At 40.9% G+C, this 26,438-nt stretch overlaps 2 protein-coding genes across 2 annotated transcripts in view; one reads left to right on the top strand and one right to left on the bottom strand.

Annotated features, from left to right (window-relative positions):
• LOC134210437 (G protein alpha i subunit) overlaps window positions 1–26,438 on the bottom strand; it is a 56,660-nt gene that overhangs the window by 3,282 nt on the left and 26,940 nt on the right. Inside the window, exons 2-5 of the mRNA XM_062686483.1 lie at window positions 18,273–18,457; window positions 5,432–5,718; window positions 5,277–5,371; window positions 5,024–5,212 (exon numbers count right to left, since the gene is read on the bottom strand). Coding sequence (XP_062542467.1) covers window positions 5,024–5,212; window positions 5,277–5,371; window positions 5,432–5,718; window positions 18,273–18,457 — 756 coding nt within the window. The remainder of the gene's footprint in view (window positions 1–5,023; window positions 5,213–5,276; window positions 5,372–5,431; window positions 5,719–18,272; window positions 18,458–26,438) is intronic.
• Window positions 1–26,438, top strand: part of LOC134210434 (mediator of RNA polymerase II transcription subunit 24) — a 71,561-nt gene that overhangs the window by 28,432 nt on the left and 16,691 nt on the right. The gene's annotated exons all lie outside the window — the stretch shown is intronic.

Here is a 26,438-nt window from a genome sequence, read left to right as displayed (position 1 = left end):
GAAGCCTCCTTTCAAGAGGCTCAAAGCCTCCTTTCAAGAGGCTCAGAAGCCTCCTTTCAAGAGGCTCAGAAGCCTCCTTTCAAGAGGCTCAGAGCCTCCTTTCAAGAGGCTCAGAAGCCTCCTTTCAAGAGGCTCAGAAGCCTCCTTTCAAGAGGCTCAGAAGCCTCCTTTCAAGAGGCTCAGAAGCCTCCTTTCAAGAGGCTCAGAAGCCTCCTTTCAAGAGCTCAGAGCCTCCTTTCAAGAGGCTCAGAAGCCTCCTTTCAAGAGGCTCAGAAGCCTCCTTTCAAGAGGCTCAGGCCTCCTTTCAAGAGGCCCAGGCCTCCTTTCAAGAGGCTCAGGCCTCCTTTCAAGAGGCTCAAGCCTCCTTTCAAGAGGCTCAGGCCTCCTTTCAAGAGGCTCAGAAGCCTCCTTTCAAGAGGCTCAGAAGCCTCCTTTCAAGAGGCTCAGAAGCCTCCTTTCAAGAGGCTCAGAGCCTCCTTTCAAGAGGCTCAGAAGCCTCCTTTCAAGAGGCTCAGAAGCCTCCTTTCAAGAGGCTCAGAAGCCTCCTTTCAAGAGGCTCAGAAGCCTCCTTTCAAGAGGCTCAGAAGCCTCCTTTCAAGAGGCTCAGAAGCCTCCTTTCAAGAGGCTCAGAAGCCTCCTTTCAAGAGGCTCAGAAGCCTCCTTTCAAGAGGCCTCAGAAGCCTCCTTTCAAGAGGCTCAAGCCTCCTTTCAAGAGGCTCAGAAGCCTCCTTTCAAAGAGGCTCAAGCCTCCTTTCAAGAGGCTCAAGCCTCCTTTCAAGAGGCTCAGAAGCCTCCTTTCAAGAGGCTCAAGCCTCCTTTCAAGAGGCTCAGAAGCCTCCTTTCAAGAGGCTCAAGCCTCCTTTCAAGAGGCTCAGAAGCCTCCTTTCAAGAGGCTCAGAAGCCTCCTTTCAAGAGGCTCAGAAGCCTCCTTTCAAGAGGCTCAGAAGCCTCCTTTCAAGAGGCTCAGAAGCCTCCTTTCAAGAGGCTCAGAAGCCTCCTTTCAAGAGGCTCAGAAGCCTCCTTTCAAGAGGCTCAGAGCCTCCTTTCAAGAGGCTCAGGCCTCCTTTCAAGAGGCTCAGAAGCCTCCTTTCAAGAGCTCAGAAGCCTCCTTTCAAGAGGCTCAGAAGCCTCCTTTCAAGAGGCTCAGAAGCCTCCTTTCAAGAGGCTCAAGCCTCCTTTCAAGAGGCTCAGAAGCCTCCTTTCAAGAGCTCAGAGCCTCCTTTCAAGAGGCTCAGGCCTCCTTTCAAGAGGCTCAGGCCTCCTTTCAAGAGGCTCAGAAGCCTCCTTTCAAGAGGCTCAGAAGCCTCCTTTCAAGAGGCTCAGAAGCCTCCTTTCAAGAGGCTCAGAAGCCTCCTTTCAAGGCTCAGAGCCTCCTTTCAAGAGGCTGAGGCCTCCTTTCAAGAGGCTCGGAAGCCTCCTTTCAAGAGGCTCGGAAGCCTCCTTTCAAGAGGCTCGGAAGCCTCCTTTCAAGAGGCTCGGAAGCCTCCTTTTAAGAGGCTCGGAAGCCTCCTTTCAAGAGGCTCGGAAGCCTCCTTTCAAGAGGTTCAGAAGCCACCTTTCAAGAGGCTCAGAAGCCTCTTTTCAAGAGGCTCTAAAGCTTCCTTCCAAGAGGCTCGGAAGCCCCCTTTCAAGAGGCTCAGAAGGCTCCTTTCGTGAGGGTCGGAAGCCTTTTTCAAGAGGTTCGGAAGCCTACTTTCAAGAGGCTAGGAATTCTTCTTTCAAGAGGCTTAGAAGCGTCCTTTTAAGATGCAAAGGAAGACTCCTTCTAAGTGGCTCGAAAACCGCCTTCAAGAGGCTCGGAAGCCTCTCTACAAGAGGCTCAAAAGCCTCTAATCAAGAGGCGCGGAAGCCTACAAAGGAGCTTCCATTCAAAGAGCTCGGAATTATTCTTTTAAGAGGATTGGAAGCCTAATTTCGAGAGAGGGTACCTCAATTAATGCAATAGTTCGAAGGTGTACCTCTCAAGAAAAAGGTTGAGAACCGCTGGTCTAGAGGAGAAATTTGTGATGGAATCAAAGAAGGAATCACTGGAGGAGTTCCATGAAAATTTTCTGAAGGAACTCTCTAAAATCTTTAGCTGAAGTTATTTTAGAAACTCCAGGATGAGTTTCTGGGGTAACTCGAGAAGGAATTCTGGGAGGAATTTAATGAGACATTTGTGGAAGAGTTGCTGTGGGTTCCTCAGGGGGAATTCCTTGGTTAACTCTAGGACACATTTTTGGAACAATTGAAGGAGGAACTCTATTCCTCAACTCAATAAATTCCTAAATTCCTGAACTCCCAAATTCCTAAATTTCTAAATTCATAAATTCCTGAATCTCAATTTAAAAATTGCTGAATTCCTAAATTTATAAATTTATAAAATCGTAAATTTCCAACTTCCTAAATTCCTATGTTTAAAAACTTCTGAATTCCTAAATTCCTAAATCCAAAAGTACCTAAACTCTTAAATTTCTAAATCCAGGGATCCCTGAATTCCTAAATTTCTGTTTCTAAATTCTTGATTTCATAAATTCATAGATTCCTGAATTCCTTAGTTCCTGAACAAATTCCCAAATTCATAAGTTCCAAAATTCCTATGTGCCTAAATTCTTAAATTGCTAATGTCCTAAATTCATAGATTCCTAAATTCCTTAAATCCCAAATTCCTAAATTTTTAAATTCCTTAATTCATAAATTTAGATTTCTTAATTCCTTAATTCATAAATAAATTCCCAAATTCATAAAGTCTCAAATTCCGAAATTCCTATGTTCCTAAATTCTTAAATTGTTAAGTTCCTAAATTCCTAAATTCATAGATTCCTAAATTCCCAAATTCGCAAATTCCTAAACTCCCAAATTTTTGAATTTCATTCATGAATTCCTGAATTCCTAATTTCAAAAATTGCTAAAATCCTAAATTCTTAAATCCCTAAACGCCTAAATTCTTAAACTTTGAAATCCATGAATTCCTAAATTACCAAGTTCGTAAATTGCTGTTTCTCAATTCTTGAATTCATAAATTCATAGAATCCTAAATTTCTTAGTTTCTGAACAAATGCTAAAATTCATAAGCTCTCAAATTCCAAAATTTCTATGTTCCTAAATTCTTAAATTGCTAAGTTCCTAAGTTCCTAAATTCATAGATTCCTAAATTTTTAAATTCCCAAATTCATAAATTCCCTTAATCCCAAATTCCTAAATTTTTAAATTCCTTAATTCCTACATTTAAATTTCTAAATTTCTTAATTCATAAATGAATTCCCAAATTAATAAAGTCCCAAATTCCGAAATTCCTATGTTCCTAAATTCTTAAATTGCTAAGTTCCTAAATTCCTAAATTCCCAAATTCATAAATTCCTATATTTTCAAATTCCTAAATTCCTGAACCCCTAATATCAAAAATTACTGAATTCCTAAATTTATAAATTACTAAAATCGTTTTTCCCAACTTCCTATGTTCATAAATTTCTGAATTCCTAAATTCTTAAATCCCTAAGTGCCTAAATTCTTAAACTCCTAAATCCAGGGATTATTAAATTCCTAAAATACAAAGTTCGTAAATTTCTGAATTGCTGGATTGCTAAATCCCTAAGTTCCTAGGTAACTAAACTCTTAAATTTCTAAATCCAGGGATCCCTGAATTCCTAAATTACCAAGTTCCTAAATTCCTATGTTTCTAAATTCCTGAATTCATAAATTCATAGATTTTCTGATTCCCAAAAAAATCCCAATTTCATAAATTCCCAAATTCCGAAATTCCTATGTTCCTAAATTCTTAAATTCATAGATTCCTAAATTCCGTAATAAATTTCTAAATTCCCAAATTCATAAATTCCTTACCTCCCCATATTTTTAAATTTCTAAATTCATGAATTCCTGAATCCCTAATTTAAAAAATTGCTGAGTTTCCAAATTTTTAAATTTCTATAATCGTAAATTCCCAATTTCCTAATTTCTTTTCATAAATTCTTTAATCCCTAAGTGCCTAAATTCTTAAACTCCTAAATCCAGGGATCCATGAATTCCTAAATTACCAAGTTTGTAAATTGCTGTTTCTAAATTCTTTAATTCATAAATTCATAGAATCCTAAATTCCTTGGTTCCTGAACAAATTTCCAAATTCATAAGCTCCCAAATTCCAAAATTCCTATGTTCCTAAATTTCTAAATTCCTATATTCCTAAATTCATATATTCCTAAATTCCCAAATTCCCAAATCCCTAAATTCCTTAACTCCCAAATTCCTATTTCTATATTGCTAAATTCCTTAATTCCTAAATAAATTCATAAATTCCTTAAGTCCCAAATTCCGAAATTCCCATGTTTCTAAATTCTTAAATTGCAGGGTTCCTAAATTCCCAAATTCCTAAATTCCTAAACTCCAAAATTTTCAAATTTCTAAATTCATGAATTCCTGAATCCCTAATTTCAAAAATTGCTGAACTCCCAAATTTTGAAATTTCTAAAATCGTAAATTCCCAACTTCCTAAATTCTTATGTTCATAAATTTCTGAATTCCTAAATTCTCAAATCCCTAAGCTCCTAGGATTCTTAAATTCCTAAATCCACAGATCCCAAAATTCCTAAATTCCTGTTTCTAAATTCCCAAATTCATAAATTCATGGATTCGTAAATTCCTTGATTCCTGAATAAATTCCCAAATTAATAAATTCCTAAAATCGTGAATGCATACGTTCCTTAATTTTTATATTGCTAAATTCCTAAATTCTTAGATTCCTAAATTCCTTAGCTCCCAAATTCCTAATTTTATGAACTCATAAATTCCTGAATCCCTAGTTTCAAAAATAAGAAAAAAAAAAATCAAATTCTTTTTCATTGCTTTGTTTTTGATGGGATGAACATGGGAGCGATGGTGTTAAAGCTTTAGCTTTAATTTCTATTGCTGGTGAGTGGTGATTGACAAATAGATATCTTATATAAAGCCGCTAGCAAACATCACCCGTTACAATATCATAACAATCAACACTTTAATTTTGAACAATTTCAAAAACATTTTCCGACAAATTTAAAATTGCACTTACCGGTGTACTCTGGGAAGCAGATGACGAGCGGCGACCGGGTTATTTTCTCCTCGAACAGATCCTTCTTGTTCAGGAACAGTATGATGGACGTGTCGACGAACCACTTTGAGTTGCATATCGAATCGAACAGCTTCATCGACTCGATCATCCGGTTCATTTCCTCGTCCTCCGCCAGCACCAGATCGTACCCTGAAAATTAGTAAGTTTGTAATCCTAAATCATCCTTCATGGAGTTCAACTTTCAAACACTCACCGGAAAGCGCCACGCAGAAGATGATCGCCGTTACACCTTCGAAGCAGTGTATCCATTTCTTCCGCTCTGACCGTTGACCACCCACGTCAAACATTCTGCGTCAATGAGAAGGAAATCATAAGAAACAGCCATTGAAAACAGTAAACATTACTCACTTGAAGTGTATTCCCTTAAAGCTAAAGTGCGTCTCGACTATGCCGGTCGTTTTGACCCGCGTCCGGAGGACGTCCTGCTGCGTGGGGATGTAGCTCGGCTGCGAGATCCGATCCAGCGAGTTCAGGTAGTACGCGGCGGAATCGTTCAGCTGGTATTCGCGGGACCGGGAGAAGCACTGCTGCACGCCCGGATCGGTCCACAGTTTCTTCATGAGCGACACCAGCTCCGGCGTCAGTTCGCCCTCCTCGGTGGCGGACGCGTATGTGAAGAATTGGCGGGCAATGTCCTGCAACGGCATTTGTTAGGTCAAACTTGGTTCGTTTAAGAATTGAGGACAGGTGAGCTTCGATTTGACTATGGCTAAATACTTTTGTATTAAATCAATCATCTCGTTTCAACGTTTCCCTTTCATCGGGAATTTTCCTAAGGGAATTTCGGAAGGTTTTCTTGAAACGATTTCGTAGGTTTTTCCGAAGAATTTTCCGTAGGAATTCCGACTAAATTTCCAAAGAAATTTTCCAAGGAATTTTTCCAAGAAATTTCAAAGATAACTTCCAAAGAAATTCTTTAAAAAATTCGGTAAAATATTTCCGAAGGTATTTTCTGAGAAATCTTGGAAGGAATTTCCGAAGATATTCTCAAGACGCAAGTACTTCTTAAGGTGAAGGTGGGTTGAGTACCAAAACAAAGCTTTGAAAGTATTGGTACAATAAAAACTGTCATATACAGTAGTAGTATTGGTGTCGTATTTATAAAATAACAAAGAATATTAGTAGGGTGGTTCAAAAAACGACCCAGCTCCACCACGCTCACTCGATTCCGTCCCATGCTCCGAGTGTCCTCAAAAAAACGATTTGAGAAAAACTGGTTGAGCGCAAGCCGGTTCAAGTTTGTATGAAAACTAGTATGGGAAACTAAACCTTCTATTACACTGGCTACGGCGCCTCCCCTCCAAACGCTGGCGAAAAGAGAACCCACATAGCTGAAAGCAACATTCCAGAGACTTCACTGAACGAAAATCGCACCGCAGGAAAGATCCATTGATTACGTAACGCAAATATAGCATTTTATACCCCACTCACCCTTATGTCACACTTTTTGTATGAAGCATCTGCCCCTGGTGCGATAGTGTAGACTAGACTAGACTAGAAGTATCTGCCCCTGGTGCGATAGATATCACAGACAAATTCTGGGTATTTTGTTGAATTGCACGTTTCACTGATGCCTTCTGAGAAGCCTAATTATCATGCGAAAGATTCGCAACCTCGATTAAAATCGACTCCCAACTATTGGAACGACCATTCAATATGGATTGTGTATGGAGTTGAAGCTCTTGAATATTTCATCCAGTCATATGGTCTCCCCCCTCGCTAGCGCCCAATGACGGAGTGCCAGAATCAGAATAATGTTAAATTCAACCTCGCCATATCAACTGTCATACAAACCTGAAACGACTTGTGCACGGTAAGCCTCTATTCAAACCAGCCCAAACCATTGGATGACACCCAATTTATAAATCATAATCGACTGAGCGTGGCGGAGCAAAATTATTTTTTGAACCACCCTACTTATTAGTTTGCTGCTGCCGGTGCCGGTGCACCGCGGTGTTTACATTCGCTCCGCGATCAGTTTTTAATCGTTTTTTTCGGGCAAAAATAGCAGTTTATATTAAGTTTTCGGTTTAAGGTGAAGGTGGGTTGAGTACCAAAACAAAGCTTTGAGAGTATTGGTACAATAAAAATTGTCATATACTGTAGTAGTATTGGTATCGTATTTATAAAAAAAAAAACAAAGAATATTAGTAGGGTGGTTCAAAAAACGACCCAGCACCACCACGCTCACTCGATTCCGTCCCATGCTTCGAGTGTCCTCCAAAAACCGATTTGAACAAAAACTGGTTGAGCGCAAGCCGGTTCAAGTTTGTATGAAAACTAGTATGGGAAACTAAACCTTTTTTTTCACTGGCTACAATGCTTCCCCTCCAAACGCTGGCGAAAAGAGAACCCAAATAGCTGAAAGCAACATTCCTGAGACTTCACTGAACGAAAACCGCACCGTAGGAAAGATCCATTGATGACGTAACGCAAAAATAGCATTTTATACCCCACTCACCCTCACGTCACACTTTTTGTATGAAGCATTTGCCCCTTGCGCGATTGTATAGACTAGACTAGACTAGAAATATCTACCCCTGGTGCGATAGATATCACAGACAAATTTTGGGTATTTTGTTGAATTGCGCGTTTCACTGATGCCTTCTCTGAAGCCTAATGATCATGCTAAAGATTCGCAACCTCGCTTAAAATCGACTCCCAACTATTGGAACGACCATTCTATATGGATTGTCTATGGAGCTGAATATTTTCTTGAATATTTCATCCAGTCATATGGTCTCCCCCCTCGCCATCGCCCAATGGCGGAGTGCCAGAATCAGAATAATGTTAAATTCAACCTCGCCATATCAACTGTCATACAAACCTGAAAAGACCTGTACACGGTAAGCCTCTAATCAAACCAGCCCAAACCATCGGAAAACACCCAAATTATAAATCATAATCGACTGAGCGGAACAAAATTATTTTTTGAACCACCCTGTTTATTAGTTTGCTGCTGCTGGTGCCGTTGTTTACATTCGCTCCGCGATCAGTTTTTAATCGTTTTTTTCGGGCAAAAATAGCAGTTTATATCAAGTTTTCGGTTTAAACAAGTGACTGATTTCGAAAATTGATGTTTAATTTGCATTCCATCAACATTTCGGGGTGTTCATGTGCGGAGAAGTGAGTAAAAACTTGATATTTTCAGTGCCCTTTGAGAAGAAGTGAAGTGCAGTGATAAACCCACCAAATCGCGAACGGCTAATAAATTGGCACGAAACTGCTAATTTATGATATTATTCGAGCCGAAATACATAGGACTCTTTGGATAAACATGTACATTATCACGGGAAGTGAATAAATATGCTGTGAACAGGTTAGTAATTTGAATAATAAATTTTTGTTCGATGCTGTTCGAAGCATTCGAATGCTGGTGGGAGAGGGGTGCGGGAGGTGTGGGGTTGCCCCGTGGAAGTTCCGGTACCATCTTGACTGCCATCGTGGTACTCTTCCAACTATGTCCTTAAACAAGTAACTGATTTCGAAAAGTGATGTTTAGTTTGCATTCCATCAACATTTCGGGCTGCTCATGTGCGGAGAAGTGAGTAAAAACTTGATTTATTCCGTGCCCTTTGAGAAGAAGTGAAGTGCAGTGATAAACCCTCCAAATCGCGAACGGCTATTAAATTGGCACGAAACTGCTGATTTGTGATAATACTTCTTCTTCTTCTTCTTATTGGCATTACATCCCCCACTGGGACAGAGCCGCCTCGCAGCTTAGTGTTCATTAAGCATTTCCACAGTTATTAACCGCGAGGTTTCTTAGCCAAGTTACCATTTTTGCATTCGTATATCATGTGGCTAACACGATGATACTTTTATGCCCAGGGAAATCGAGACAATTTCCAAACCGAAAATTGCCTAGACCGGCACCGGGATTCGAACCCAGCCACCCTCAGCATGGTCTTGCTTTGTAGCCGCGCGATGATAATTATGATAATATTCGAGCCGAAATACATAGGACTCTTTGGATAAACATGTTCATTATCACGGGAAGTGAATAAATATTAGAGTGGGGCGTCATGGTCATTTTTTCAAATCAATGGTTTTTCGAAGCCATTCTGGGTCCTGAACAACTGTGCAGAATTTGGGATCGATTGGTTGCTTCCTCGCTTTCCGCATCGCGTTTGAAGTTTATATGGAAATTAGTATGGAAGAACGTATATTTTTGCATTTCTACTACTAGAGGCTTCAGTTCATCGTAAACCAAGTGGCACATTGCGTTAAAGTATAACCCAGAGGATGCCGAAAAACTTTGCTGAAGAAGGCACGTTGCTGGAACGTCCACGAAAAAAGTTATAACGCTTAGAACATTGAGTGTTCAAACCATATGCAAAAAATCGTTTATTCTGCCAGCACTGCCGTACTACGTAGACCAATAATTTACCTGAGTGTTATTTCAAATTAATTGATCTTATAGGGCCTTAGAGCTAATGGGAGGTATCCGGAATCATTTCACAAAGAATAAAATCCGACGAGAAGGAAGATGCGTTTTGCCCTTCGAGAACCATAGGTTGTCCGGTAGTGCTGGCAGAAACATTGATTTCTTGCATATGGTTTACACAATCAATTTTCGAATCGTAATAACATTTTTTGTAGACCTTCCAGCTACGTACCTTCTTCGGCAAAGTCTTTCGGCATCTTCCAGACTAGATGCTAACGTATTGAGTCACGTGATTGATGATAAATTGAAGCCGCTAAGAGCAAAAATGTAAAAAAGTACGTTTTCCCATACTAATCTCCATGTAATTTTAAAACGCGATGCGGCATGCGAGGTTGCAACCAATCGAGTCCATATTTTGCACAGTTGATTGGGGTCCCAAAACGATTCAGAAAAACCTTGATCTCACTTGATCGGACGAAGTTTGCGTTTTTCCATACAACTGCGCCCCACTCTAATAAATATGCTGTGAACAGGTTAGTAATTTCAATATTAGACTTTTGTTCGATGCTGTTCGATGCATCCGAATGTTGGTGGGAGAGGAGTGCGGAAGGTGTGGGGTTGACCCGTGGAAGGTCCGGTGCCATATTGACTGCCATCGTGGTACTCTTCCAACTATGTCCTTAAATGGGATTGTACAAACTCGTCTTATGACAAGTGAAGACATTCCACTGAAAAGCTCAAAATAATTTTCTTAACTCTAAGAAATTCAAGGAAAATTAGTTTTTGCCTTTCTCGTATACTAAGTATACGGTAAAGGCTATATGATCGCTCCAAAAACAAACTTTTTATAGAAGGCCCGGAGACTCATAGTGTTATATACCGATCGACTCAGCTCGACGAATTGAGGTGATGTCTGTGTGTATGTGTGTGTGTGTGTGTGTGTGTGTGTGTGTGTGTGTATGTGTGTGTGTCTGTGCGCACCCCACCCAAAAAAAAATGTCACTCATTTTTCAGGTACTTATCCTTAACCGATTTACTCGCAACAAGTTGCATTCGACGCAGGATACTCTACCATTGTTTCCTATTGAAAATTGGTCAGATCGGACTATGGGCTCGGAAGTTATGGTCAAAATACCACTTTTTATAAAAAAAGAAGTAAAAAAATGTCACTCATTTTTCAGGCACTTATCCTTAACCGATTTACTCGCAACATGTTGCACTCGACGCAGGATACTCTACCATTGTTTCCTATTGAAAATTGGTCAGATCGGACTATGGGATCGGAAGTTATGGCCAAAATACCACTTTTTTATAGAAAAAATGAGTAAAAAAATGTCACTCATTTTTCAGGTACTTATCCTTAACCGATTTACTCGCAACAAGTTGCATTCGACGCAGGATAGTCTACCATTGTTTCCTATTGAAAATTGGTCTGATTGGACTATGGGCTCGGAAGTTATGCCCAAAATACCACTTTTTTTATTAAAAAAAATGAGTAAAAAAATGTCACTCATTTTTCAGGCACTTATCCTTAACCGATTTACTCGCAACATGTTGCACTCGACGCAGAATACTCTCCCATTGTTTCCTATTGAAAATTGGCCCGATCGGACTATGGGCTCAAAAGTAATGGCCAAAATACTATTTTTATAATGCACGAGAAAGGCACCATCACCGCTAGGTGGATTAATAAGGGTTTTTTGGAATAATGTTGACGTATATAATAAAATTTAAAGAAAAATATCCGATTTGGCAACAAATCTTCCAGGAATACATTCGGCAATTCCTTCATGAAATCCTCCGGAAATTTCTTCAGACATTAATTGGAAAATTCCTGCGTTCGGGAATTTATTTTTATTTCGTAAATTCAAGGCGACATTCCATCGAATTTTTTTTAACAGTTATTGTGGTTCCCTTTTCTTTGTCACTTTTCGGTGTTTAAATGCTGCAGAAATCCTTTTTAGAATGTAGAAATTCTATAAGCGGTTTCTTTGTATTTTTTGTTGGTATTCCTGTGAAAATACCATCGGAATTATTAGAAAATATCGCAAAAAAATCTTCCTGGAATTACTGCTGATTCAGGGTTTGAAAAAAATTATCTTCCTTTTACTTCCACTATTTTGTTTTTACGTTTTTGTGAAGACACGTAAAAACAAAATAGTGAAGATGTCCAAAAGTAGTGGACGAAATACGTATTTGTGAAGACACGTAAAAACAAAATAGTGGAAGTAAAAGGAAGATATTTTTTTCAAACCCTGTAACATTTTTCCCTAAGACGCTCAAAATTAATTATTAATTACTGCTGTTTGTTTTGAATTCTTTTTGAAAATCAACTTATAATTTTTGAACAATATTCAAATGAGGTATCAAATCAAGATGAATGCTACAAAAGCATTACAAAATAACACCATTCCTGAGGAAAACAAACCGTAAAAATGATATAATATATCATACTTGTGGTTCATCGTAAAAAGAAAAATCAGTCAGAAACTGATAAATATCTCGGAATTACGACGATATAAAAATGGGTGTTCCTGCCTTCAATAGACATGTTTTGTATGCGTCATGTTTCAGAATGCGGGCAGCAGGGACTATGTCCAAGGGCTTGACGATCCCTCCCAAGGCCATCTGCAAGTTGTGGGGCTTGCCTAGGATGTGGTGGGGTTTGACAGTGGGCCCTGTTAAACCTCTATAAAAAGCTGCATGTATCCACAAGTAGGCTCCACCAAAGCGATCGTGAGCCGCTCAAAGCGCACAAGCCCAAGTCCTGGTGTTAGGTGGGACGCTAAACAGCCCTGACACGACGGCCCTCCGACGAGACAGGAGGTTTGCGCAGGCCCAATAAGCCGCCTGGAAAACCAATCATTACGAACAATATAAGAGATAATGCGACTCGATATAATCGGCAAAGACCTAGGCGACGAATACAGGATCACGATTGGAAGCTTGGAACATGGAATTGCAAGTCGCTAGGTTTCGCAGGTTGCGACAGGATGATCTACGATGAATTACATCCCCGCAACTTCGATATCATGGCGCTGCAGGAGATTTGCTGGACAGAACAGAAAGTGTGGAAAAGCGGGCATCGAGCGGCTACCTTCCACCAAAGCTGTGGCACCACCAACGAGGTGGGAACCGGCTTCATAGTGCTGGGTAAAATGCGCCAACGCGTGATTGGGTGGCAGCCAATCAACGCAAGGATGTGCAAGCTGAGGATTAAAGGCCGTTTCTTCAACTATAGCATCATCAATGTGCACTGCCTACACGAAGGGAGACCCGACGACGAAAAAGAAGCATTCTACGCACAGCTGGAGCAGACATACGATGGATGCCCACTGCGGGACGTCAAAATCGTAATCGGTGACATGAACGCACAGGTAGGAAGGGAGGAAGTGTATAGACCGGTCATCGGACCAGATAGTCTGCACACCGTATCGAATGACAACGGCCAACGATGCATAAACTTCGCGGTCTCCCGCGGAATGGTAGTCCGAAGCACTTTCTTTCCCCGCAAAAATATCCACAAGGCCACATGGAGATCACCTAACCAAGAAACGGAAAACCAAATCGACCACGTTCTAATCGACGGTAAATTCTTCTCCGACATCACGAACGTCCACACTTACCACAGTGCGAATATTGGATCCGACCACTACCTCGTTGCAGTATGCCTGCGCTCAAAACTCTCGACGGTGTACAACACGCGTCGAAGTCGGACGCCGCGGCTTAATATTGGGCGGCTACAAGACGGTAGACTAGCCCAAGAATACGCGCAGCAGCTGGAAGTGGCACTCCCAACGGAAGAGCAGCTAGGCGCAGCGTCTCTTGAAGATGGCTGGAGAGATATTCGATCCGCCATTGATAGCACCGCAACCGCTGCACTTGGCACGGTGCCCCCAGATCAGAGAAACGACTGGTATGACGGCGAATGTGAGCAATTAGTAGAAGAGAAAAATGCAGCATGGGCGAGATTGCTGCAACACCGCACGAGGGCGAACGAGGCTCGATATAAACAGTCGCGGAACAGACAAAACTCGATTTTCCGGAGGAAAAGCGTCAGCAGAAAGATCGAGACCGTGAAGAGACGGAGCAACTGTACCGCGCTAATAACACACGAAAGTTCTATGAGAAGTTAAACCGTTCACGTAAGGGCCACGTGCCACAGCCTGATATGTGTAAGGACATAAACGGGAACCTTCTTACGAACGAGCGTGAGGTGATCCAAAGGTGGCGGCAGCACTACGAAGAACACCTGGAAATCCAGGAGGAGATTGGCCGGCTGAAGAACAACAAAGCCCCTGGGGTTGACCAACTACCAGGAGAGCTATTTAAACACGGTGGTGATGCACTGGCTTGAGCGCTGCACTGGGTCATTACCAAGATTTGGGAGGAGGAAGTTTTGCCGCAGGAGTGGATGGAAGGTGTCGTGTGTCCCATCTACAAAAAGGGCGATAAGCTGGATTGTAGCAACTACCGCGCAATCACATTGCTGAACGCCGCCTACAAGGTACTCTCCCAAATTTTATGCCGTCGACTAGCACCAACTGCAAGGGAGTTCGTGGGGCAGTACCAGGCGGGTTTTATGGGCGAACGCTCCACCACGGACCAGGTGTTCGCCATTCGCCAAGTACTGCAGAAATGCCGCGAATACAACGTGCCCACACATCATCTATTCATCGACTTTAAAGCCGCATATGATACAATCGATCGGGACCAGCTATGGCAGCTAATGCACGAACACGGATTTCCGGATAAACTGACACGGTTGATCAAAGCGACGATGGATCGGGTGATGTGCGTAGTTCGAGTTTCAGGGGCATTCTCGAGTCCCTTCGAAACCCGCAGAGGGTTACGGCAAGGTGATGGTCTCTCGTGTCTGCTATTCAACATCGCTTTGGAAGGGGTAATACGAAGAGCAGGGTTTAACACGAGTGGTACAATTTTCAATAAGTCCGTCCAGCTATTTGGCTTCGCCGACGACATAGATATTATTGCACGTAACTTTGAGAAGATGGAGGAAGTCTACATCAGACTGAAGAGGGAAGCCAAGCGGATCGGACTAGTCATCAACATGTCGTAGACGAAGTACATGATAGGAAGAGGTTCAAGAGAAGACAATGTGAGCCACCCACCGCGAGTTTGCATCGGTGGTGACGAAATCGAGGTGGTAGAAGAATTTGTGTACTTGTGCTCACTGGTGACCGCCGCAAATGATACCAGCAGAGAAATTCGGAGACGCATAGTGGCTGGAAATCGTACATACTTTGGACTCTGCAAGACGCTCCGATCGAATAGAGTTCGCCGCCGTACCAAACTGACAATGTACAAAACGCTAATTTGACCGGTAATCCTCTACGGACACGAGACCTGGACGATGCTCGTGGAGGACCAACGCGCACTTGGAGTTTTCGAAAGGAAAGTGCTGCGTACCATCTATGGTGGGGTGCAGATGGCGAACGGTACGCGGAGGAGGCGAATGAACCACGAGTTGCATCAGCTGTTGGGAGAACCATCCACCATTCACACCGCGAAAATCGGACGACTGCGGTGGGCCGGGCACGTAGCCAGAATGTCGGACAGTAACCCGGTGAAAATGGTGCTCGACAACGATCCGACGGGCACAAGAAGGCGAGGTGCGCAGCGGGCAAGGTGGATCGATCTGGTGGAAAATGACTTGCGGACCCTCCGTAGACTGCGTGGTTGGCGACGTGTAGCCATGGACCGAGCTAAATGGAGAAGACTCTTATATACCACACAGGCCACTTCGGCCTTAGTCTGAATAAATAATAATAATAATAATGTTTCAAAATGGATTAAAAATTACAACAAGTGGTGCCTTCCCTCCTTGCAACATTCGTTTGAAGAATGCTCATGCATGCCATTCAATAAGGGCTTGAAAATATCTAAAAAATGATGTGAGTAGGGTTAGGGCAGGCATATTCGTCTTTTCGTCATAGTCTCGAAAACCAATCAAAGAGACACTTTTTGCCAATCTCATCTGTACCAAATCGTAAGGTCAGGGAAAACGCAAATCGATGTTGCTTTCGTTGGTTTTAGCCTCTACGACAGGCCTGCCCAACCTTTTCAAGCCACGGGCCAATTTTCAGAATGACTATTTGCTGGCGGCCAGGAAATATTCGATACATTTTTTTTTTACATTTTCAAATAAATCAAAGTAAAATACATCTTTTTCAGAATGTTTTTAGTTTTACAGAAAGGCTAACATTTTTAAAAGAAAACTTAAACGTGATATTATTGCGATTTCACAATCGGTGGTCAAATGCTGCAAGCAGATAATGAAAATCAACAATTACTTTTTATTGCTTTCATTCTTGATCACACAGATATGTACTTCTGAACAGAAAAAATATCTTACAACAGATGTGTCTTTCTGAAATTTGGATTTGAGCTCATTGTTGCATTGGAGGTCAATTATCTCCATCTGAAACATTGCATGAACATTATTTACATCAGTAAACGGTGTCGAGGAACTGTGTTTCAAACATTAACGAATAGGCTCGAAATTTTTTGTCGAAATGTTTCGGGTTTACCAGCATATTGACCAGATTTGCATGAAAGGTTTTCTACCAAATTAGAGAAATGTATCAGTTTTCGACAATCAATTGTGCCAAATTGTTTGAATTTTGTTTGAATAGTTTGCCTGTAGGATAATAAAAGTTCGACGTGTTGATCCCTGGCTCGGAACTTTATGTTCAAGTCATTGAGATGTTTGGTGACATGTACTATAAAAGCCAAGCCACTCACCCATTCAGGATCATTGGCATTGGCTTGGGCATGCTGTATCTTGTAAAAATAGTGTGATTTCTTTTCGCTCTCAAGCAAGGTACCATGGGCTCGCCAACGAACTAACACAAAAAATATCCGTATTCTGCTTTCATTTCCGTCAACATAATTTGAAATTAGTGGTGGTTGAGTTTCCTCGCGTCGGTAAAGTTGATCTTCTTAATAAAGAGCCACGCTGCATCACGAATATTGATCGTTTTTACACATAGATCTTTTTTAGTGAAAAATGCAATGGGCTGAGAAATATCACAAATTAACTTTTGTGGCTGATTAACAATTGATTAACAAATAATCAAATTGCTTTAATTTTCAATTGTTACAACGTCCGTGTACTTTCCCGCCATTGCTGGAGCTCCATTAATTGTTAGAGAAGTTCAAGTACCTTCATACAGGTCTTAACGGCTTTCTCCAGGTCTATACCGGTAGTCGTTTCGTTCATTGCGATCAAAGCTGCTAATTCCTCTGTGATTTGAAGATGATCATAAATGCCTCTTATGAAGACAGCTGCATGTGTCTTGTTTTTTACATTAAGTAGGGGAACTGGCCCGATCTCCATCTCACTGAACATATGTTAATCATCGCGAAACAAATGAATACAGCACCAATTTTGTCGCCCACTGACTGGAAAAAAATCACAAAAATAAGAAACATATCAAATTGTTTCCCATTGCTTTTTTTTGATGGGGTGAAGAGTTCTATCGAATATTTATGAGATGAGTTCCAGGAGCAGTTCCCCTATTTTCCTCGATTGCGAGCAGTTAGAATCTGAAGCCCGTGGCTTTTTCACGTAACGTAGTTTTCAAATCTTCTGTGAGCTTACCGTGACTTACGAGAAACTAATGCTACTGAACGAGGCTTTTTCTTTAGAGCACACGATATCATCAACAGCTGATATGTATTCCCTAATAAGTTCTCCGTCCTGGAGGGTTTCACCCACATTGCCAAAATCTCATTGGAAGAAGTACTGGCCCGTGCTGCATTATTCGACCCTGTGCTTGCCCAGATTTAATTTTTTAATTAGTAATAACCTTCCGCCATACACAAAGTACGTCACGCTCCTAGAGGGGAGGGGGGTTCCGAACAGCGTGACCACTCATATAAAATTTTTAGAGTTTTAATACAAAAAGTGTGACGAAGAGGGAAGGGGGGTTTGAAAATTGCCATTTTTTGCGTGACGAACTTTATGGATCTTCCCTCAGTAGGTGTTTCTCGAGCCAAATAAAAAAGCTATCGGGCCGGTTATGAAGCATTTTTTCTTACGCGCTGCGGGCCACAAAAAAGGAGTCAAGTGTCGCATCCGGCCCGCGGGCCGTACTTTGGGCAGCCCTGCTCTTCAAACGTAAATTTTGTTCTCAATAACATTTGGTCGGGGTTCAGCCAAACCGCACCAAGCGGCTTTTCGACTGACTTGTGATATTTTGTTCGTACAAGGACAACGGAAATAGTTTCATATAAATTTAGGCATACATTTGCAGTAGGATATCCTCAGTTATGGGGTTGAAGGATATTCGATGCGATTTGCGAACAATTAAATTTGCTAAACGAAAGTTTGAGCATAAAAATCGGTAATTTTTCGATGGCGCTTGGTGTGATTTGGCTGAACCCCGACCATTTGCTAACGAAAACAAAGCCCCTTTTGATAGACATAAAACTAATTTTCAAATTACCGTTCTTAGATCTAGAATTTTATTTATTCAATTTTCACCTAAAACTAAATCCGCGCGAAGCCCGACAATTGTGGGGCGAAAATTGCGAAATCCGCGTAGTCGTAAAAATCCAGGATTTGTTAGGTTGATAAGGGGCTTTTTACAAATTACGTAACGCTGTAGAAGGAGGGTTAGGCCAAGTGTTACGATCCATACAAAAAAATCTTCCGTACAAAAAGTGTTACGAGGGAGAGGGTTGAGGCCCAAAATCATCAAATTTAGCGTTGTGTAATTTGTGAAAGAACCCTAGACAACTATTGAAAATCCCACCATCTTGTGTTATTTCACTTACTGTTTTGCTCGGATCGGCAAAGTCGATCCTGAGCTGGCCCATCGCCCGGATGATCGCCATCAGGCTCTGGATCGTGTTGCTGTAAACTACCGGCCGGTACTGTTCGCATTCTTCCTGTGAGTAGCCCGTCTCGTGGATGATTTTCATCTGTTTGACGATGGTCGATTTGCCGGATTCGCCCGCACCTATAAATAGAAAATAAGCGGAGAAAGATGTATTTATTGAATTGATCTCGAAGCGTTGTTGTGTTGACGGGATTGATGAATGAGATAAATCAATTTATAACCGCAGTTGGTATAGGGTAAGTCGATCGGGACCTTGAGGAAAATTGCGTGCTGAATTCGATTTTGCACTACATTCGGTTCATGTTGACTGTCAGTCGCGATTTGTTTGTGAAGGGTGATTTGAAAAATATGGGATGGGAGAAGAATACTTAATTCTATTTTTGGAAGAAAATTGATTCGATTACAATACCGAAGTTCAAGGAGATGGCACTCTGCTCAATCAATCGTGATTTTCGATGTTTATCGTAGTTATACATATTTGTTGTTGAGTCTATCTGTATGGAGTGACGGCTATCGACAGATAGCATTATCAATGCGGCCTACATTCATATGCAACTTGTTTAGGAAAATGTGGTGCGCTGGTGAGCGATGTGTAAACGAATCAATCTGTTCGCTATAGAGAATTAACTGGGCTTAGGATATGAACTGATGGTGTAACAACGGTTGCTTACTTCAAACTCATGTGTCGCTAGTTGTTGATCATAGCGAGTGCATTTTGCTATAGGAGGGGACATCGATTGATGCAATTGATGCAAACAAGGCGTGCCAGAGGGGAGGAGTATAATTGGCCTTGTCGTGATGAATCTGTCAGGAGCATGATTCACCGAAGGCCCGTTATACCTACATAGGTGTGATTCTAAGTATTTCTTATCTTCGCTTGGTATCACCTAGTTTGAATTCTTCAACATATGCTGATTCAACGGTACTAAGAGTTGAAACAATTTAGCGTCATTCGTTTGATTTACGAGGATAAAAAGTTGTTGAAATTCCAAATACCTATCTGCTTAGTTTGACAATTTGAGCAAATAACAGAGAATTATTCCTTGTTTGAGAGTATATAGGGTAACGGTACCAATAGTGGAGGTATTAGTAGATCCACAAAAGAAAATATTTTTTAAAAATTGATAATTATGGAAAATTTACAGATTTAATATCTTAGTCAATAGATAAACTAATAAATTTGCTAATAAAAATGAGATAGATGTCATTTAACATCAATAATTACCAAATATTGCTTGCACCACTATGGGTACACTGTTCCTTTAGTGGCGGTAAAAATTAATTTTGGTTCCCATAGTGGTGCTATCCATTGGTTTCTTATGAGACTCGCCACTATTGGTACAGTTGCACCACTATAGGTGCAAGGGAGTCAATTTTGTTAAGGAAAATCATTGTTTGTAATAGTTTTTCAAGTGAAATCTTAAGATAAGTTGCATTTAACAGGATATTTGAAGCACGGCGAATCAACTGAAACCATCGTAAAGTGTATAAATATGATAAATCTCATTAAAACCCCACTACCTCCACTAAGGGTACGGTTACCCTATATAGAAATTTTATTATTATCGGTTACTGCATTAACAAATAATGACAAAAACGTGTGCATTTTGGACCATCTAGACATTTGTTGCTTTTTATTATAATAAACTCGATTGATGTTTAGAATACTATCTTGCAAGGAAGCTATTCTCGTATTGATTTCAAATCAAAGTGTATTCAATTGACCAACAATATTGAAATTGTTTACACTCATACTGAGTTTATGCTAGATCAAGAGGAAAAAGCCTAAGTGATTATTCATAAAATATATATCTGTTTAAAATGTAAATTTCTTAATAAGAATAATTAATCTTAGTTAAAAATGTTGTTCGTAACCTTTGCGTTCCTAATCTATGTTGCACGCTCAAAACTCGATGATCTTTTTCACTAGCCCATTCAGTTTTATTAACAGAATAGTTTGAAATTTTCAGAAACAAAGCAGAAACCATTTTAGTTTTAAACGATCAATTGATTGGATATTGTATTGTGAGTCACCGGTGGTAGATCTATACGGTAGTAACAAACTTTGTCTTTTCATAATCTTTTCCAACTTATTTGCGATGTCTCTGAACGAATTTGTATCCATGATGGCCAGTTTTGGTCACCCTGGAACCGGTTCCGGGGCTTTTTTTTAGCACATGCGCTCGGATGTTTTTAAATATGTCATTCATTTATTTAGTCTACATCTAAACAGATAACACTGAATCAATAATTTGACGCCACAATACACGGTTCGCATCTCTCCACCTCTCTCCATCCTCGAATACGCCCCACGCCGGCCAAGTCGTTTTGCACCTGATCTGCCCATCTCGCTCGCTGAGCTCCACGCCGTCTCGTATCTGCCGGATCGGAAGCGAACACCATATTTGCAGGGTTGCTGTCCGGCATTCTTGCAACATGTCCATCGTACCCTTCCGGCTTTAGCTACCTTCTGGATACTGGGTTCGCCGTAGAGCTGGGCGAGCTCGTGGTTCATTCTTCGCCGACACACACCGTCTTCTTGCACACCGCCAAAAATGGTCCTAAGCACCCGTCTCTCGAATACTCCGAGTACTTGCAAGTCCTCCTCGAGCATTGTCCATGTTTCATGTCCGTAGAGGACAACCGGTCTTATTAGCGTCTTGTACATGACACATTTGGTGCGGTGGCGAATCTTTTTTGACCGCAGTTTCTTCTGGAGCCTGTAGTAGGCCCGACTTCCACAGATGATGCGCCTTCGTATTTCACGACTAACATTGTTGTCAGCCGTTAGCAAGGATCCGAGGTAGACGAATTCCTCGACCACCTCGAAGGTATCCCCGTCTATCGTAACACTGCTTCCCAGGCGGGCTCTGTCGCGCTCGGTTCCGTCCACAAGCATGTACTTTGTCTTTGACGCATTCACCACCAGTCCAACTTTTGTTGCTTCACGTTTCAGGCGGGTGTACAGTTCTGCCACCTTTGCAAATGTTTGACCGACAATGTCCATGTCATCCGCGAAACAAATAAATTGACTGGATCTGTTGAAAATCGTACCCCGGCTGTTACACCCGGCTCTCCGCATGACACCTTCTAGCGCAATGTTGAACAACAGGCACGAAAGTCCATCACCTTGTCTTAGTCCCCGGCACGATTCGAACGAACTGGAGTGTTCGCCCGAAATCTTCACACAGTTTTGCACACCATCCACCGTTGCTTTGATCAGTCTGGTAAGCTTCCCAGGGAAGCTGTTCTCATCCATAATTTTCCATAGCTCTACGCGGTCTATACTGTCGTATGCCGCCTTGAAATCAACGAACAGATGGTGCGTTGGGACCTGGTATTCACGAAATTTTTGAAGGATTTGCCATACAGTAAAGATTTGGTCCGTTGGCGAGCGGCCGTCAACGAAGCCGGCTTGATAACTTCCCACGAACTCGTTCACTAATGGTGACAGACGACGGAAGATGATCTGGGATATCACTTTGTAGGCGGCATTAAGGATGGTGATCGCTCGAAAGTTCTCACACTCCAGCACTCCCTTCCTTTCACTATTCCGGTAGCTGTTCAGTTTCACAGATTCTGACTATCAATTTGTGCAGGCAAGTGGCTAGCTTTTCCGGGCCTTAATTTCCTTTTCCGGGTCGTAATTCTCACTCAATCTGACGAACATACTTGCGAGCATATGATGCTCACTTACGAAGATTTTCGCCGGAAAATCGTTTTGTGGAAAAAGAAAAATCGATCAGATGAGTAGGGTAATTCGCCAAATGTTGAGCGGCTAATTTCTTCGCCTATAGTTGAACGCACGTGCCTTTCTTATGGGAGTTCAACAATAGGCAAAAAAATTAGCCGTTCAACATTTGGTGGTTTCCCCTAATAATAAAGTTGATTTTATTTGTTTTCTCATGAAGCCTTCACTAACGAAAGTAGCCTTTATCGAACAAATACTTTAGTCTCTACAAGCAGTCGAAATGGTGTTAGAAAATGTCCTTTCGTGTTATTGTACTAATTTGCTAATAACTTTATTTTCAACAGTAAGGCCGTCTTCAGTGTCTCGTTCCTGACTCGACTTGAAGAAAATGTCGCAGCTTATACTATTTATACTAGGCGTATACCTAGATAGTACCTACGCCCAGTGTAAATAGTATAAGCTGCGATCATTTTCTTCAAGTCGAGACACTGAAGACGGCCTTACAAAAAATACAAAAAAGTAGTGAAATTAAATGGAATAGTATAAACTCGCCTTATGACAAAAAATACATTCCACTAAAAACTTAAAACAATTTTCTTATTTATTCACAAGTTATATAGGATTGTGTTTTTTTTTCATAAACGGGCCACCCTCAGAGGATCCTATATTTTTTTAAAACACGTCATTGATCTTAATCTGGAATTGGCGGCGCGAGAGCAAAATTGTATCGCGATTCGTAGACTAATGTCAATCGTTTTTGAGATAGGATTACGTCTTTCGGGATGATAGGGGGTTCATTCTGCAGGTACAAATTTGAAACCGTCACGAAAAGTGGTCAGACAGTATGGGCTAATAACTCAGCTTTCTCCCAACCGATTTCGGAAATTTCGGTATCAATCGATCGACGAACTCTTTAAGATTTAACCCAATTCTTAAAAACAATGAATCAAAGACCCTGAACTATTGAAAAATTGAATTTTGTCAAACACTGTTAAAAATCGGTAAATTAACCAACTCTGTACGTGCATCGCTAGCACAGACATCAAAATCGTAGCAGCGCGGTCCCAGCGAAAAGAGAATCATCAATTGGCAGTCGCCGATAGCAGCACTCAGCAGAAAGTAGGTAAATCATCGATTGGCCGTCGCCGACAGTTGATTGCAGAAATGGCGTCGGTTGCGGTTCCGGTACATCAGTGGCGTTGCTGAAAATGTATTCTCACTGGCGGCGTCTTAGTGGAACATCATCGAGCCCCCTTGGACAGCAGCAGCAATCAAATGAAATCAAGGTTCTAACTAACGTTTGATTGCTGTGAGTGATTAGAAAGACGATTGTGGATTTAAAATCGGTTCTTCTCAGGATCAGCATGCTATGAGAAGAAAGGGTTGAAAGGGCGTTGGTTGCGGTCCCGCAACATCAGCCATAGGGTATTGGCAGGTATTCCTAGCAGACTATTGCATTTCGGCACACCCCTCTAAAGCCGTAATTGCAACTTTAGGTTTAAGTTCAACCAGCTGCATTGTAAATTCTCGATTGAACAGTTTCACTTGTCCCGGAAATACCATCCATAACCCTACTGAAAGAAAGAAAGTTGGTAGCAGCTCGTCTATCGCGTTTCAGCGGCAAATCATCGAGTGGCTGACGTTGGCGTCAGTAGCAGTTAAGTAATATTTTATGTCCAGATTCTGATTTTGGATTTGTTTCTGTTGGCGATTGGAAAGGCGCATTATTGAAAATAAATCGGTTCTTTTCATGACCACCATTTTACACAGCAGAAGGTTTAACCGACACTAATTTTCTTTAAACTACCAAACAAAATCGCTTGGCAGCGGCAAAAAATGACCGTCGGCAGCAAAACCACATTGCAATGATAACAAATCATCGAGTGGCTGATGTTGGCGTCAGTGGAAGTCATGTCTACAAAATGTTCAAGCTTGATACCCATATGGCCATAATTTGTGGTTTTATGAAAATGGATGATTTTGATGCATCCGAAGGCTTCCCCAAAGGCCTCTAATCTATCTCTAGAGTAGCCTAAATCTTAACGAGATGTCATAGTTTCACTTGTCTTGCATAATGCTGAAGTTGGGTATCAAATTTTTGCAAAGAACTTCATCAAGGGCCTCAGAACTGACCTCAGGGTGATCAATATCCGAAGAAACATATCCGGATGTCATAATCCTACTTGTCTTGCAAAATGCTAAATATGGAGCGAAAAAATTGAACTGGCCATTTTGGGACTGGTTTCCAAAAGGTTTTTTCGGAGACACCTTTTGTTAGCCATTTCTGGAACAGGTGCCATGATTTTTGATTCTGATAAAATCCGTATATACAAATCTACCTAAATGGTATGAATAGGGACGAAAAAAGCGACATTTTTTATATTCATATAGCCAAAAAAGGAAGTTGTGATCAAATTTACTGCATCTGACCCAGTGACCCACCGGAATAACTCCGGATAGGAGAACCACATCACAAGTCCTAAAATGAATTCTGAATTATGAGATTCGTACGAGCAGAATAGTGAGGCCAATATGACATAATATGACGAAATTGCAGCAATTTGATTTTTTTTGATTTTGAAGCAATCGTCGCTCGAGCCTTCCTGTCTCCTGTAGTCCATCCCTTGGTGACCGGGTTTGGAGCTGCACTAACGAGTAACCGAAAAGTAAATCATTCTTTCATTTTTCTATTGGTTCCCTTCTTTCTCAAAAATATGATAAAATCTATATTTTCAATCCGATTGGGTCCAACCTAAAAATCAAAATTGAAATAACCCGTACAGGCTCATTTTATGTCCAATTTCCATAAAAATTTCCGAGCAGAAACGTCATCATGTCTATTTTTTTTATTCATGACATGATTTGACCATGGTGTCAATCCGGTCGGATTTATTAAGGGTCCTGGGTCAGTTGCGATAAAAACAGGAGATTTTTTTAAACCATTGATAAATGAAGGAAAGTGGCAAGAATGTTAATGCAAACGTCAGTGTTGGTAAAATCATTCATAAATCTCAATAGCTGAGCGCTTCCGCGCGAACAAACTCGTTTGCGAATTTAAAGGATTGCATCACGTCTGAAACGGATCATTCGACTCTTTTTCCTAAAAATCATTTCGTTCCAAGAAGTGTTTTAAATCAATTTGGGGGAAATTTATTGTTATCACACGCAAAAGTATCCATTGTTCTATGTGTTGAATGTTAATTTACTTTGAATTTACGAAGGTGAAACCTACGATCATTCAAATGGATGATTCAACCTAGCCATAATTTTTTAGATGCTGTGTTGGGTTTGGGTGCGATTGATTTGTATCGTTCATGAGTTTTGAGATTTTGATTTTGTCTCAACACTGGCAAACGTGCTCAAACCAGTATCAGAAGTCAGGTTCGATACAATTGGATCACTAGACGACTAGACGTCGTAGTACCATATAAACCATGAAAATATTGTTCGTTGGTCAGATGGCCCTTCAAAAAATAATTTGATAAATCCTTCATAACTTTTGATAGAAAAAACATACATCTGAAATTTTTGGACACAATGCACAATATAAGCTAAGCTTTCCATCGATGTATTAATCGGTGGTTGCGAACCTGGCGGAAAAATAGTTTAAAAAAGAAATCCAAGATGGTTTGCAAGATTTTGTTTCTCTTTTTTCAAAGCAAATTTTTGACAGCTGCCGCAGCCAAATTCCCTTTTTTGCGGGCGGCTTGAAACGGATTTTTATAACTCTTATAAGAGGTTTATAGTGGTAATCTAGAGAGGGCCATTTGGACATATCTCACTCTTATAGTGGTCATCAGAAGGTAATCCTGTAGTAATGGGTTTTATTGTCAGTTCTTGTAATTCGATCTTGAAAACTATTTCTAGAGCGGAATAAAACTTGAAATGTTACTTGGGTCTTCCTCTTTCCAACGATATGCTGATCTCTACGATCGGTTGAGAAATGTTGGAGTTATGACAGTTTTGGTGAGTCAAGAATTGACAAAAATCGAGGGGTTCATCTTTCTGAAGAATTTAACTCGGATCCTTAATATACTCACCGAAAGCTTTCGAAAGAATATAAATTTAGGTATTTTTAATAACCTCGTGTAAATAGTGGCCCGGTTTCAGCGAGAATTACTAAAAGATATTTTAGTTCGGTCCTATTTAGTTTAGCTCCGAAACTTATTTTGCGACGAATCGAATTTCACGATTTTGAAAGACAAGACCCACAAATACATTTTTAAGCGATTTTGGCCATATTGGAAGTGATCCGGAAGTGTTCCAAGGGAACCTCAGGGAAGTGGACGAATTTCGATTAGCTGCATAACTCATCTTGCGAAGAATCAAGCTTTACCATTTTGAAAATCAAGATCAACTGATGAGCTTTTGAGAGTTTTTTTAATACTAAAAACCCTGGCGTAATGAAAA

Source organism: Armigeres subalbatus, chromosome 2 (assembly GCF_024139115.2).
Source record: "Armigeres subalbatus isolate Guangzhou_Male chromosome 2, GZ_Asu_2, whole genome shotgun sequence".
Classification (NCBI taxonomy): Eukaryota; Metazoa; Arthropoda; class Insecta; order Diptera; family Culicidae; genus Armigeres; species Armigeres subalbatus.
This window is presented reverse-complemented; position numbering and strand designations above follow the sequence as displayed.